The sequence below is a fragment of the Nipponia nippon genome, unplaced genomic scaffold, assembly GCF_047370975.1.
Source record: "Nipponia nippon isolate SJK-2023a ecotype South Korea unplaced genomic scaffold, ASM4737097v1 scaffold_9, whole genome shotgun sequence".
Lineage (NCBI taxonomy): Eukaryota > Metazoa > Chordata > Aves > Pelecaniformes > Threskiornithidae > Nipponia > Nipponia nippon.
In genome coordinates this window covers 27467690-27481050 of record NW_028262413.1, presented here as the reverse complement: position 1 = coordinate 27481050, position 13361 = coordinate 27467690, and the positions used below count along the sequence as shown (strand labels likewise).

The 13361-nt window shown below is 54.1% G+C and overlaps 1 protein-coding gene across 1 annotated transcript in view; it reads right to left on the bottom strand.

The window, feature by feature from the left end:
* Positions 1-13361, bottom strand: part of CCDC33 (coiled-coil domain containing 33) — a 43057-nt gene extending 29696 nt beyond the window's left edge. Inside the window, exons 1-4 of the mRNA XM_087744316.1 lie at positions 13052-13361; positions 12208-12665; positions 11468-11647; positions 576-739 (exon numbers count right to left, since the gene is read on the bottom strand). Of these exons, the coding sequence (XP_087600442.1) occupies positions 576-739; positions 11468-11647; positions 12208-12665; positions 13052-13361 (1112 nt within the window). The remainder of the gene's footprint in view (positions 1-575; positions 740-11467; positions 11648-12207; positions 12666-13051) is intronic.

The window sequence follows — 13361 nt, the reverse complement described above, 5'->3', positions numbered from 1 at the left end:
CAAGTGATGCTCTGAAGACATGAACAGCCACTTTCTCCTCCCCTTTCAGGGAAGTGGGACCAAAGCTACTCTGCCTCCTGGAAGGGCTCTTTGGGATCCCAAGCTCACCCCGCAGCAACACCGAGCAGAGTGGCCTTCCTCTTAACACAGACCAAAGCGTAACTGGCTAATTGAGTCCCCTGGCACATGCATAATGCACAAGGAGTCAAGTTCTTCTTACCCAAGCATTCTGTTTTATTTATTAAAACACTCTTTTATTTATTGTGATACCATCTTGAAACCCAGGCAGCGTTACCCTGTGGATTCTTTGACATCATTTTATACTTTCAATATTAGGAATGCTTTCTTCCCGATGCCCCAGTGAGCCAAAACGCCCCAACCTCCACCTTCCCCCATCTCAGCGAGGAGTCCCGTCTCCTCTCCCCACACCAAGCATCCCACAGAGATGATGCTTGTGCATGTCACTGCAAAAGAGGTTTCCCCCTCCTCGGGGTTTGCAAAGAGTTAATAACATGGTGACATGTCTTAAACCACTGTGTCCCTGTTGTCCCCCTTCGCGGATGCTGGGTACTCACACGACGACGTACGGGCATGGCACCCGGCCCTCCCGCGTGGCTGGCAGGTTGCTGGCACCATGGAGGGTGATGGTGATGGCTTCCTTCCCCATGGGGGCCACATGTCCCCTGCCAGCCCCTGGTGTGTGCCTGGGCTCCTCTGTCCCAGCAGGAGACTCGGATACCTGCCAGGAGCAAGCGGGAGAGACGTCAAGGTGGGGAGCGGATGGCAAAGCTGCAGGCATGTCCCCATCACCCAGCCTTGTCCCCATGGCTCCAGCTCAATGCTGAGAGCCCAGATGGGGGAGATGATGCCCCTGGTGCATCTCCATCACCCAAACTTGTCCCCACAACCCCTGCTCGACGCTGAGAGTCCAGATGGGGGAGAACAAGCTGGGGAGATGGTGTCCGCAGCACATCCCCATCACAGCTGCCTCTTCCCTGTCCCCAGGGCCCAGCTGTGGCTCTGCACCATGGATGCCTCCATGCCCTGGCAGGGCCGCAATGGGTGCCAGACTCTCTGGGAGGACACCCAGCAGCATGAGAGCATCCTGCATGGGGTGAAACCAGCCCAGCATCCCTGCTCAGCGTGCTCCCATAGGGGCCAGCTACACCATGGTCTAACCAAAGACCCCAAGCCAGGTCACCAAAACAGGCATTAACCACCTAAAGCACCTCCATTTCCCCCATGGTCCTCTAACCTGCCAACAACCCTCCCCGGCCCCTGCCATTCTCCTGCTTCCCCTTCTCGCCAGCCCAGGCATCTCTGCAATTTATACAAACTCCGCAGGAATTGGGATCTCAGCCCAGTCCGGGGGGGGGGAAAGGAGAGAGCGCGGTGGCTCCCCCCACCCCAGCTCATTAATTCCCACCAGCTGATGTGTTAAGGAGCAGCAGAGCCGCAAGCTGCCGCTCCTCGCCCGCAGGGGGACCGTCCCCGCACCCATCACACCCCGTCCAAGTGAGAGACGGCGATGTCCCCCCCGGCTGCATCCTCACTGTGCCACTGTCTTGGGCAGCACACAGCATTAATGCATCTAATATTGCATAGTGCTGTGGCTACAAGGGGTTAAAACCCACGCTGCACTGCTTCAGACCCTGAAAAGCAAACCCTTCATGCATCCCTGCGACCTCCTGGGGTGAAAGCAAGGGCTCCAGCCCAGCAACCACCCTGTGGGCTTCTCAAAGCCGCTGTCTGTAAATCCCCTCTGACGCATTGCTTTGCCTCCAAACTCTGTAATGAGGGGCCGGTTCATCCTAAGCCCTCTCCCTTGTTGCTCCTGAGGCCATCCGGCTGCAATGGTGATGGGCTTGGGAGGTGATCCACCACCATGGGGGATAACAGGCGCAAACCTGAGTGTCATTTGTGGGATGGAACCTGGGTGCTCTGACCACCAATGGCTCAGAAAAACATTTAAATCAGCTTTCCCCCCCACCCTTATTTTTTTACTGTCAGCTCAGAAGCCATCTGGAGCTCGGGTCTGGGTGCTGGGGACTTAGCATCCATGACAGCCAGAAAGCGGCACCGAAGGAGCAGAAACACAAAGTGGGGGAGGATTCCCCGACCTCCAGAGCAGATAGGGAGGGATGGATCCCAATCCCATCCTGACTCCAGCTCCGTGGCAATCATCCCCCTGCCCAACGATGTTGATGGAGAGGAGAAATTACAGGGTTTCGTGACCTGACATGAGATATTACCCATCAAGTCACCCCCCACAGGCACAGGCTCTCCCCGCTGGCAGACGGAGCTGCTCCGCTCCCTGCCCGAGCACCTCAGCTCTCCCTGCACCCCCAAAAGCCCATCATGGCAAGCCTTGACACCTTCCCAAGGCTTTTCCAGAGAGGAAGGGAAAAAGAAGTGTATGTGGAACAGCATAAACACTGTCCTAAAAAAAAAAAGCATGATTTTGCTCCATCCCAGCACTGGCAAAGAGGGCAAACTGCAGGATGGAGCCGGGGAAAGGAGGAGGAAAGCACAGGCTCAGGTTTAAGACCCCTGGGATGTATCAACACACAGCTGCATCACCAAGGGAGGCAAAGGATGGGTGGGGGCTTTGAAGAGGCAGGGTGCCAGATTTGCGGGCAGGAAGCACGCACGGGTGTGCAGGCAGGGCAGGCAGGGATGCTTTCCCTGGAGAACCCTCTCTTCTTTCAAGAAAGCATCTGTTCAGGCTCCGGCTCTAGAGTTTTAGTGAGTGTTTGCACCCCAAATACTCACTAAAAACCCAATCCAAGGAATTCCAGGTGGCAGGGCCAGGAAACAACCTTGCTTTGAATTGCACAAACATTTCCAAGCTCGCTGATGGAGCCCTGCTCTGGGGGACCCCAAGACCTAAGCTGTGATCCTGGATTGGTGTCCCACACCACACCCTTATTTACAGCTCCAGATCGCTATTTTGAGACATTTTCCTATCTTTTCCCTATTTTCTTTCACATTACAGGTAACAGAAGCAGGTTTCTTAGCACACATCTTCATACCCACCACTTATATTTATATCTCCCTAAAAAACCAAATAGGTTTTACTGCTAGCAATGGTTACAGCATGATAATTAGTGAGGGGTTTTAATAGAAAATTCACGAGCAGTTACGCTAAGTAAAACTCAGCAGGAGAACAAAACATTTTAAAAATAGCAGCCGTGAACAATGCCAGGCTTTGCAGGCAACCGGTACCCGAAACTCTCAGCAAGGCTGTGATTAACTACTGAAAAAAAACCCTAGTCGCTATTCAAAGCCAGGAGGAAATTCAGTATTTCTCCCAGAGAGGAGGGTGCCTGCAGTTCCAGGTAGAGCCCACGCTTGTTTTTCAGCTCTCTTACTCAGTGGGAAGCAAAACTTCTTCGTCCCTGCCAAGCCAAGCGCTCTCACCCAGGAGTTTGCAACCCGTAGCTTGCAGAGGTGGAGAAAAAATAAAGTTCCCATGTCCCCAGGGGTCTCAGGGACATCACATGTTTAAAACATTTTGAGGTCCCTTGGAGCATCACCGACTCCTGCAGAGCATCTCGAGCACCTCACGCAATCCACTGCCCTGATCCCATGCAGCACCTTAACCCCAAGCCACCCTTAAAGCATCCTTAACGATGATTATTAATTATTCACACTGCAATGTTGCAGGGAGGTTGATTAACGGTGCCTGAGCTGCCATCATCGTAATTTGTTTTTCTATCAACTCTTTATCATCTCGAAAGAAACATCGGGGCTCAGGCAGCTCCTCTACAGCAGCGCTCAGCCAAGATTAAATTGCTTCTGGCTGTGGGCTGACAAGACATAAATAGCCTCAAGAGCCCAGTGTTTAGTTTGGGGAGGACAGCCCGGGCTGGGAGCCAGCAGGGACCTCCAGGCATGGCACTGCAGGGGCTCCTCCATCCCAGCTTGGCCCCTGCCCACAGCTGGAGATCACGGCTGCATTTCCCCCTGGCAGAAGGTCAGTGCTTGCAGGATGCTCCTTGACTTTTTATTTCTCTGGTGCGTTGGACAGCACAAGATGGGAGGTGAGTGCCTGGGGCTGCACACGTGCAGCATTCACCTCCTCAACCCCAAACGCAGCCCTGCCAATGTTCCCTGGGACAATGCACCACTGGTCTGTAGGAGAAGATACCAGCCGCTGCCCTACCATGGAAAGACTAGGACCCTCCTGGCCCTTCATAGCGAGCCCCACGAGCCCCACAAGCCCCTCAGCCCCGGCTAAAGGCAGGAGCAATACTGCCACGGGAGCGAGGATCCGTCCTCTACGGTGGGAGCGCTCACAGCCCCGAGCTCCTCCCTGACCCTGGCAATTTATGAGCAGCTATTGGGAACGTGTCAGCTTTATCCTCCTCCTGAGACTTCATAAAATAATAGTAGGCTCCATGAGCGAAGATGGACTGGAGCTGGTGTGAGTTTTCCTATGTGATGTCTCCCCAGGCTCCTTTCAAACCTCCTTATGGCAGCTAAACACTGGCAAGCTGCTTCCCCTCCCCTGGCAGTGGAGAGGATGGGAAAAAAAGTGCCACTTGGCTTTAAACAAGCAGCAGGATCAGCCCACAGGTTACACCTCCAGCACTCTGCCATGGGGGGCCTGAACGTGAGGAAGGGCTGGAGCATGGCCAGGACATGCCAGAGCCAGGCCAGGACATCCTGGAGGCAGGCCAGCCTGAGGATGCTGGGTCCCCAGGTGTCCCTTGGGACATCCCCGAAGATCCAGCCACCTCTCAGGGCTGGACCTCAGGGATCTGGGATGTAAGAGCACACCAAGAGCCCCCGGAACACTGCAGAGCATCTCCTGATAATGGAGGCAAGCAGCCAGCTAACAGCCGATCAGCTCCTTCATGGGCAGCGAGCAAGCACGCACTTTTGGGCACGGGGAACTGGGATGGGGATGGGATTTTACACATCCTCAGGCAGCAAAATGGGGTGAAATATGGGATTACAGGCCACAAGCAGTCCAGCAAGGGCTTGGCGGCTGATGGGCGAGCAGATGCAGCTGCTTCGCCCAGACCAGCCTTCTCCCAACATGCTGTGCAAGGGACAATTTAGCATCCTGAATTCAGGGTTTTCTGGGGGTGGGAGATGCATTGCATCCCAGCTGCACCATGCCCTGCTGTCCCCATGCCCCCAGGCTCCACGTCAGTTCCCGTAAGCCTGGGGTGTTAGGGTACAGCGTGACATCCCACATCCATATGGGTTTGCACCCCGCCCCCCCCCCCCAAGCATCACGGCTCCTTGTCTGTCTGCCCCACTCTCCAAAGCAACCGGAGCCTCGGCGCTAATCAGATTTGAGGCTGTGAAATCTCATTTGAGGCTCTATTAATGCATAGCTGGCATGACACAGGCCCCGGCCTGTCTCCAATGAGCAAAACAAGGAAAGCAATCTAGCTGGGAAAAAAATGCATCGCCCGGAACAAGCTCAGGGGAGACGGCCAAACGCAATTACAGTTAAAAGGAAGATTAAAACAGTATCAGCACTCTTCTTCCTCCAACCCCTGCTCCCACCCATGGGAGAGGAACACCTAGCTGCACCGATGGGCATCCCCAGCACCGTGGTCCTTCAAGCAGGGCTGGAAGCTGGTGTTTGCAGGGTCCAGCTGCACCAGGATGCTGCCCCTTCAAAGCAAAGGGCTTTTGCACGATGCCACGATCTCCCTGCATTGGTGGAAGGCACATGGACTAATCCAGAGTTTGCTGATGCAGCACAGGGAGGTGTTATCCTGCTGGGTCCAGCCACAGATGCTTTCTCTCTCTTTGCTCAGACACGGCTGAGCTTTTGCTCCTGGATGCCTTGGAGCTGCTTAGCATGGGATGGGAGGAGAACACAGCCCCTCTATAATGACGCCTATAATCAGCATCTGCCCTTGCCCTTGAAAAATAGCCTCTAGGATGACACAGAGGTGGGTGCACAAGGCAAGGAACAGCCATCAGCTTCCCAAATGAAAGGAGCCGGCATGCACATGGTTTCCATTTCTAGGAGCTAGCAATCGTATCCTCCCCCCTGCAAAGGCTCTAGACTCTGGCAAGCGCCACTCAAAACACAGCCCTAAGGTAAACAGCCATATGGTTGGAGAACTTCAGCTCCACCGACGGCCTGAGGCAGGCAGCCCGAGCTCGTTTTTGAAGCAAACCCAATTGTATTACAAGGGGTATTTCCCAACACCTTCCACGGCAGGTTCAAACCACCCTCCAAGGAAAAACACCCCCGCGGTTAAAGCCCTTTAGTAGATCCTCAGCGAAACAAAAGCGAGAGGAAGAAAAGTGACACAGGAAAGCAAACACTGTTTTATTCATTGTTTCGTCCTGCCAGCCTCAGCCCTCCCCACCGCTCTGGTAACCCCAATTGCTGCGGGCAGACACCGCTGCTCTGCTCCCATTTCCAAGCCATCAGCAGGGATGGGGGGATTTTTTTCTTGGATTCAGGCTGAGCTTGATATATTCTTCTTATTATTATTTTTAAGCAAGTTATTTCCTCGAGGGGACCCTGCAGGAGCTCATTAGAGATCACAGGGCGGTTTCGGGGCGCCACGACGGGGGATGCTCTCCCCCATCAGCATGCAGGGACGCCGCTTCTGAGCCAGTTTCCCCAGGGAGCCCCATTGCTGACGACCAGGAATCCCTTTGGGCTAAAAATTGCCAAATTCATTTTCCTTCCATTTATGTAGAAAACTCCCAATTCACCTGTCAAATAATTAAATGGGCCAGCAGCCCAGCACCGCCTCGTCTGCTCCATTAGGAGAGTTTTACACTTTCTATATTTATCAGTGGCACCAGTGCAATTTCCTCCCCCCAACCTCTTAAAAAGGAGCAATTTTCTCTTTTTAACCCCATTTGCTTTTCTCATCAAGGCAGTTATTTGACACTTAAAGGGACATGATGACTTAAATTGCAGGAATTAGAGCTAGCAGCCGCTCCTCCTGCCTGCGTTTCCTCCGAGCATCCAAAGAGCTTGTGCTTTACAGATGAGCAAATCGAGAAGCAGCTTGGAAAACCTCTTGAGGATCAGTATTCTCATCCAAGAAGTTTTTTCTCCATTTTAGCTAAGAAAATGTGAATTACCACTCTGCACTGGCCCATTTCCATGCCAGACCTCCATCCGGGCAGGGAGAAGCATGCAGAGAATGGGACTTTTGGACCAAGCTGGGCAGCCTCAGCTCCCCAACGTTATGATAGTGAATATCATTTCCTTGCAATACGTTGTTAGGAACATGCATTTTCACACCCAAAAAAATAATCTTTCAGTAAATCAGAGCTATGCAAGCAACACCCCAAAGCCATTTGCCTCAGGTTCCCTTTTGCTCCCGGCTCCCTCCAGCGTGGAGCAGGGATGATCAAGGGATGCTGAGAGCCGGGATGCTGCCGGAGGAAGGCGAAGTCCCCGATGAACCCATCAAGGCGCGCTCGTCCCTGGACTGACAGCTTTTCAAAGCCCTACAAATTGCTCACCGGAGCAGCGTTATTCATCTCGCCCATGTCCCGGGGCGAGTCCTGCCGGCAAAGTTTGTTTTTCAGCCTCATTGGGCTTTCAGTGACTCGAGGCAGCTCCAGCCTTTCACCTCGGTGTCAGGGCGGCAGGCTGGGGAGAAGGGCTGGACCCCTGCCACCCTCCCTGTGACAGCCGCTGTCATCGGACTGAGTGATGGATGAGCTGGCTAGGGGACAGACGGGAGACACACGCCATCCATCACCCGCTAACAGAGACCTCTGCCCCAGCCCTGCCGCTCCAGTGATGGGAAGACAGAAGCTTTTATCCACCATCATCGCTCAGCGAGATGGGGCACATTGTGAGGGCATCCGCATGCCGGCGCAAGCATCTGCATCCCAACGCAAGCATCCTTGCCCTGCCCCTGCAGCCCTGCTCCCCCTACCACTGCAGACAGACAGAAATGCAATGTCTCAACCCAAATCCATCCCCCAGCTCCTTGGCACAGCCAGATGGTTGAGCCAGGCTTGCAAATGGGTCTGGGTTGGACTTGATGATCTTAAGGGTCTTTTCCAACCTTAACGATTCTATGATTCTATGATTGGGTTTGATTTGAAGCATTCAGGAGAGGCCAGGGCTGGGCTCTACTCCCTACTGAAAAGCAGCAGAGCTAGCAAGATAATTCAGTTCACAGTCTGTCATCCACATCTGACCAGTGGGGAAAGGGCTCCTGAGATACCCTCTTAAAGAAGCCCCAGCCTGAACCCCCATCAAAAAGGGGCCAAAATTAGCCCAGCTGTGGCTCAGACTCCCCCAGGTCCCTGTGCCTGAAATGCACTCAGTGCTTGAGGAGCCACTTTACAGAAAGTAAAGACTTTCTGTATCCTACTTAAAAAATAAATGTGATCCTTATTCCTGGGGAACTTCTTTGCTTGTCCCTGTGATTTATGTTACACCAAGTCACTTCGCACCCACGCACGCTTTGCTAGGGAAGCTGTTTAGCTCCATGGGGAATCCAAAGGGATAAAGTACAGCATAAGCAGAGCCAGGAGCTGTTTTGGTCCCATTTTTCACACCTGTTGAAGCTCCACAAGTCACAGCTGGCCTTACATGCATGGATGGGATGTGCTTACCATGGGAAGCACCAGCTGTGTCTCACCCAGCTGCCTGATACCCCTGCGCTCTTGCAGCCTGGTAAACAAGCAAGACCGAGCAGGAGCACAAGCTGTGTGCAAACCCATTTGTTTGATGCAGAAAGGCTGCGATTCCTTGTACCCTGACAGCAACAGATTGCTGTTCTGGGATGGGCGCCTCGCTGCCAGCTGGAGACTGGAAACAAACCATCTTCTGTGGGCTTGCAACCAAGTCCAGCTGCCAAGGAGATCTCCAAAAGCTGGCTCCTTCTCCTCAGCGCCTCGTCGACCTGCTGGAAGTGAAATGGGAATTTTTCCCAGAGGAAAGGACCGACTTCTGCTGACCTAGGGGCTGATTCCCCTTAACTGAGCCATGTGCTCTGCTGCAAAGTCCCCAGGGGTCCTGGTGAGTCCAGGCCCCTCACCTCCATCTCTGCCAGACTGGGGTAGGAGGTATCTCTTGTGCTGACAGCTCCAAGGTTCAATCCCAGCCATTCCAGCAACTGAGAGATCATCCATGGCATGTTATCGACCTGCTCAGTGCTGTGCCGAGGTCCTGGGACAATTAGGGAGCTGTCTGGCTCTGCAACACGCACGAGGCATTTGAACAGCCAGCAGAGCCTCCTGCTTCATGCCTAGGAATACATTATCTGCAGGTTGCAGTGAGATGAGAAAAATCATTATCCCTGTGCCTTGGCCTTTTGAGTGGAGCTCAGCAACCATCCATCACGCCCACCATCCTGCAGATGAGATGCTCAGCACGGAGGCAATGTCAAGGAGCTGGTACCCCACTGGGATGTGCCTGCATGTCTTTCCCACTTGGGAAGGCAAAACAGATGGACACAATACCCCAGCATCCAGATTTCTCAGGACACTGGTCCAAGCAGCAGCCCTGCGATGGGACCCCTCACCCCTCTGAAGTTGCCCCTCTCCATGCCCCAGCATTACTGACTCCCCAAACTATTGATCACCCAAGTCCTGCCTGAATTTAGGAAGATATTTAGGCTCTCAAACTTCAGTTTAGGGTTCAACTTCACCATGCACTGCAGGATCAACCTGTGATGCTTTGAGATGCTCAGGTTTGGACCACCAAGAGCCAAAACAGCTCCAGACTGACAAGCAACTCCCATAGCTTTATATTGCTCCAGACTGCAGCATCCCAGGAGTTCTTTTGGAGATTAAAACTCCCTCCCAGCTCCATCTGGTCCCTCCCCCTTCCCCATAACCCAGCACAGCTCAACCACCCTCCAACACATTTTCCATCACTCCAGCCCTCCCAGGAAGGCAGGGAGCCAACATCTCTCCGCCTCTCAGCTTTTAATTTTTAAATAAAAACCATCCTGGCAAATACTTGCTAGGTGACATCAGCAGCAGGTGATTTATCACATTCCCTCCAGGGGCCTAGGAGCAAAATTGCATTTGCTAATGCCTCGCCTTACGCCCCTGGCCTGGCTCCTCAGCATCCCGCTCCGCATCCCAGCTGATTGCTATCGATTTCCGCAGCTCGAAAGAGTTTATGTCTAGACATTTGCTGAGCAAACTCAATCACGTCTCGCTAATAAGCGTTTCTGGCCAGTAAATTTTCAGCTGATCAGGGTGGGGATAGCACATTCATTTGAAAATCAAGAGAGGCCAAGTGCTGCGAAGGGCAAGGAGTTGCTACAGGGTCCTGAGGGTTTGCGATGCTCAGCATCCTGCCTGCAGTACAAGGAGCAGGCAGCTGCCCTGGAGAGGGGCTGAGCAGCTCAGCAGGGCTTGAACACCCTGTAACTCCCATGAAATACATGGATCAAGTGCTCCAGAGCCATCAGCAACACATTTATCCTGTACAAGAGAAAGAGCCGAGGCACGAAGGTGTCCTGCAGCACTGCAGCAGCGGGTAGCCCCCATGCAGGGCACACCGCAGGGGAGAGGGATGCCAAGCCACTTTTTACCCTACAGCCACAGCAATATAGTCACCAGGACCAAGAAGCACATGTCCATCATTTAGGACATCTTGGTGATGACACTGCGGGCACAAACCACCACCTGCGAAGTCCCTTGTCACCTCTCCACCACAGAAGCCCTTAGCTGAGGGGCTGAGTAAGGGCTGCCAGCCCCATTCCTGAGCCAGCAGCATTTGCTGGTAGCCCAGAGGCTGCAGAAGACCTTGCCATCAAGACCATCATCCCAAGCTCTCCTACTAGCCCAGCTGGAGGACACGAGGGACTCCCTGAAGGAGAAGAGAGTCCAGAGGATGCGTGGGGAAGGTTCACGAGATCAATTCTGTCTCCGGTGCTGTAATCCAGCTTTCTCAAGCAATGTTTTCACAGGTGTACAAGACACCTCTGAGAGCAGCACAGACAACGCCTTCATCAACAGACGTGTTATTCTTACAGCGAGATGCAGGAAATGGAGCCCCTGGGGTAAGGGTTGTCTTTTTCCTTTATTTAGACAGCTTTTAACATAACTAAGGAAAGAGAAATGCAGCCTCTTGGACTGCGTTAGCCCTGCCCTATGGTTTCTGCAGTTTTTAGAAGTCTAGATTTGAGCTGAAAGATGAAATATTTAAGATTTAAGTCCCAGATGACCGCAGTCGGCATTTTAAGAGCTTCTAGGTGACACCATCCACTGTCTGGGGACAGCCAGCTTGCAGGGCTGCCTTTTGGTACTAGAAATGCAAAGTTTTGTGTCTCAGTCCCCCATCCCCACAACCAGGTTGGGAACGCGATGGCCTGGGAGCAGGAGCAGTGCTGGTACCCAAGCTGAGCTGGGGACAGGATGGAGGTAGCCATGTCCCCTTGCACCCCTTCATCTCCTCTCCAGTACCGCAAAGATCTAACGGGAAGCTACTAGGAATAATAACACTTTTTAATTAATTTAGGATGGTGTCTTCTCCACCAGCTGCACTCACCTGCACTGGCGAGGAGACCAGATCCGGGCTGTAGCCTGGCAAGGAGAGGTGGAAGCTGCTGCAGCTCGGTACAGCAGGGGCAGGCACCGAGGAACAGGAGGAGGAGGAGGAAGGACGCTCGTCTGCTGAGTTACCTGGGAGCTCTGGGGAGGAGCTGAGTGCAGGGTCAGCCTGCAGCCTCTGGGAAAAAGAGAAGGGGGTTGAAGACCCAGCTTTGGACTCCAGAACCCCTTTCCCTGTCCACCCAGTGTCCCCCATAACATCTTCCCCCACATCCCAGGGAGACCCCTCTGCATCCCAGCTCTATATATAGCTCTGTACCCTATAAAGGATCTTTTCCTACAGCTCTGAGCATGGTTTGACTGCAGGACCCTCTTTTCTGGCTTTGCTTGGGTGGCTGCTGCCTCACCAAGACCTTGCCTGCATCTTGAGCTTGTCCCAGCTTGCTCCAGTCCTGGACAAAGAGTGTCCCTAACTTTGGTGGCAGGCAGGGGACAGGTACCAGGATTCTACCCAGCAATGTTGGGGAATGAGGGATGGGAAACTGAGGCAGGGCTGTGCTGTTTACCAAAGACACCCCTGAAAGCCATAGAGACCTCTCCCTTTTTGCTTTTACTCCAGCTGCTGCCTATGTGGGGCCATCCAGCTACCCTAGGACCAAATCCTGTCGTAAGCAGACTGGTCTGCTCTTGTTTTGCTGGAGCATAGGATTTCTGGCCCCCAAATCTGGGTTCTCCTACCTTGGGAGAGCAGGCATGTCCCTCAGTGGGCAGTGAGTGGTAAGCAGACTCGGGTGTATGGAGTGAGTGGCTGGGGACAGGGATGTCCAGGGCTGGGGATGCTGGGGCTGTGCTTGCTGCTTGCCGGTCCTCCTGGGTGCCGGGGGAGAGCGGTGGGGATGAAGCCAGCATGGTGGGTGGCCGGTGCTCATGCAGGGATGCGGTGAAGGCCAGCCGGCCGCAGTGCATCGCTGGCTGCTCGCTGCCCACCCGCAGCAAAGCCATCACGGCGCTGTAGCGGTACCAGTCCTCGTCCCTCCCAGCAGAGAGCTTCATCCGGGGCTGGTTGGTGCGGGGATAGATGGCAAAGAAGGCTTCACCCACCCGCCTGCTCCTCTTCATCCTCTCTGCCCTCCCAGGGAAGTGCAGGGCCTCGATGTGGAGCCGCACGTCGTGGTTCTTGTCATTCTTGCAGAAACCTGCCGGGAGTGGTGGGGGGTGAAGCCTTTCTTAGGAGGGCTGGTGGTTCCAGCAGCACCTCCTGGGCTCACCCATCAGCAGCCCTGGTTAGCTCTGCTCTGTGAATACTAGCCAATGGGTTATCCAGCCTGGACACATCTAGACCTCAGAGCGGGTGGGTGTTTGCATTGCTGGGGGTGCTGGCTCCACTCTCCAAGCTGGACCTGCCCCATCCACCCCACTAAGTTCAGACAGCTTTGACTCCAGCTCAGGGGCTTGCTGTGTGGGCAAAGGTGTGAGCATGGTACAGGGGTCTGCAAGCCTGAGACAGGCTGTGCTCGCTGCAGAGCTCTGCTCCTGGGTTGCCTCTGCGATCAGCCCATCCCCGTGGCATCCAGCTTCTTACCTCTGGGCAGGGTGAAGGTGAATTTCCTCCTCTGGAAGGAACAGATCTGGTCGAGGTCACTCTGCTCAATGGTGTCAGTGGTGCTGGTGCTGCTCTGGATGACCTCCTTGCTGTTGATGCAGAGCTGGATGCTGGCGCTGGAGCCCTGCAGCAGCGGGTTCTCCACAGTGAGCCGCAGGGCGTAGCGGCCCCGCCGGTTAAACTGGGCACTGACCACCTCAAACTCAAAATCCAGGGTCTTCTCCTCAGCTTTTAGCTGGGAGCACTGCAGGGCCAAAGGGATGCGAGGCTCCCCTGCCTTGCCCGCCAT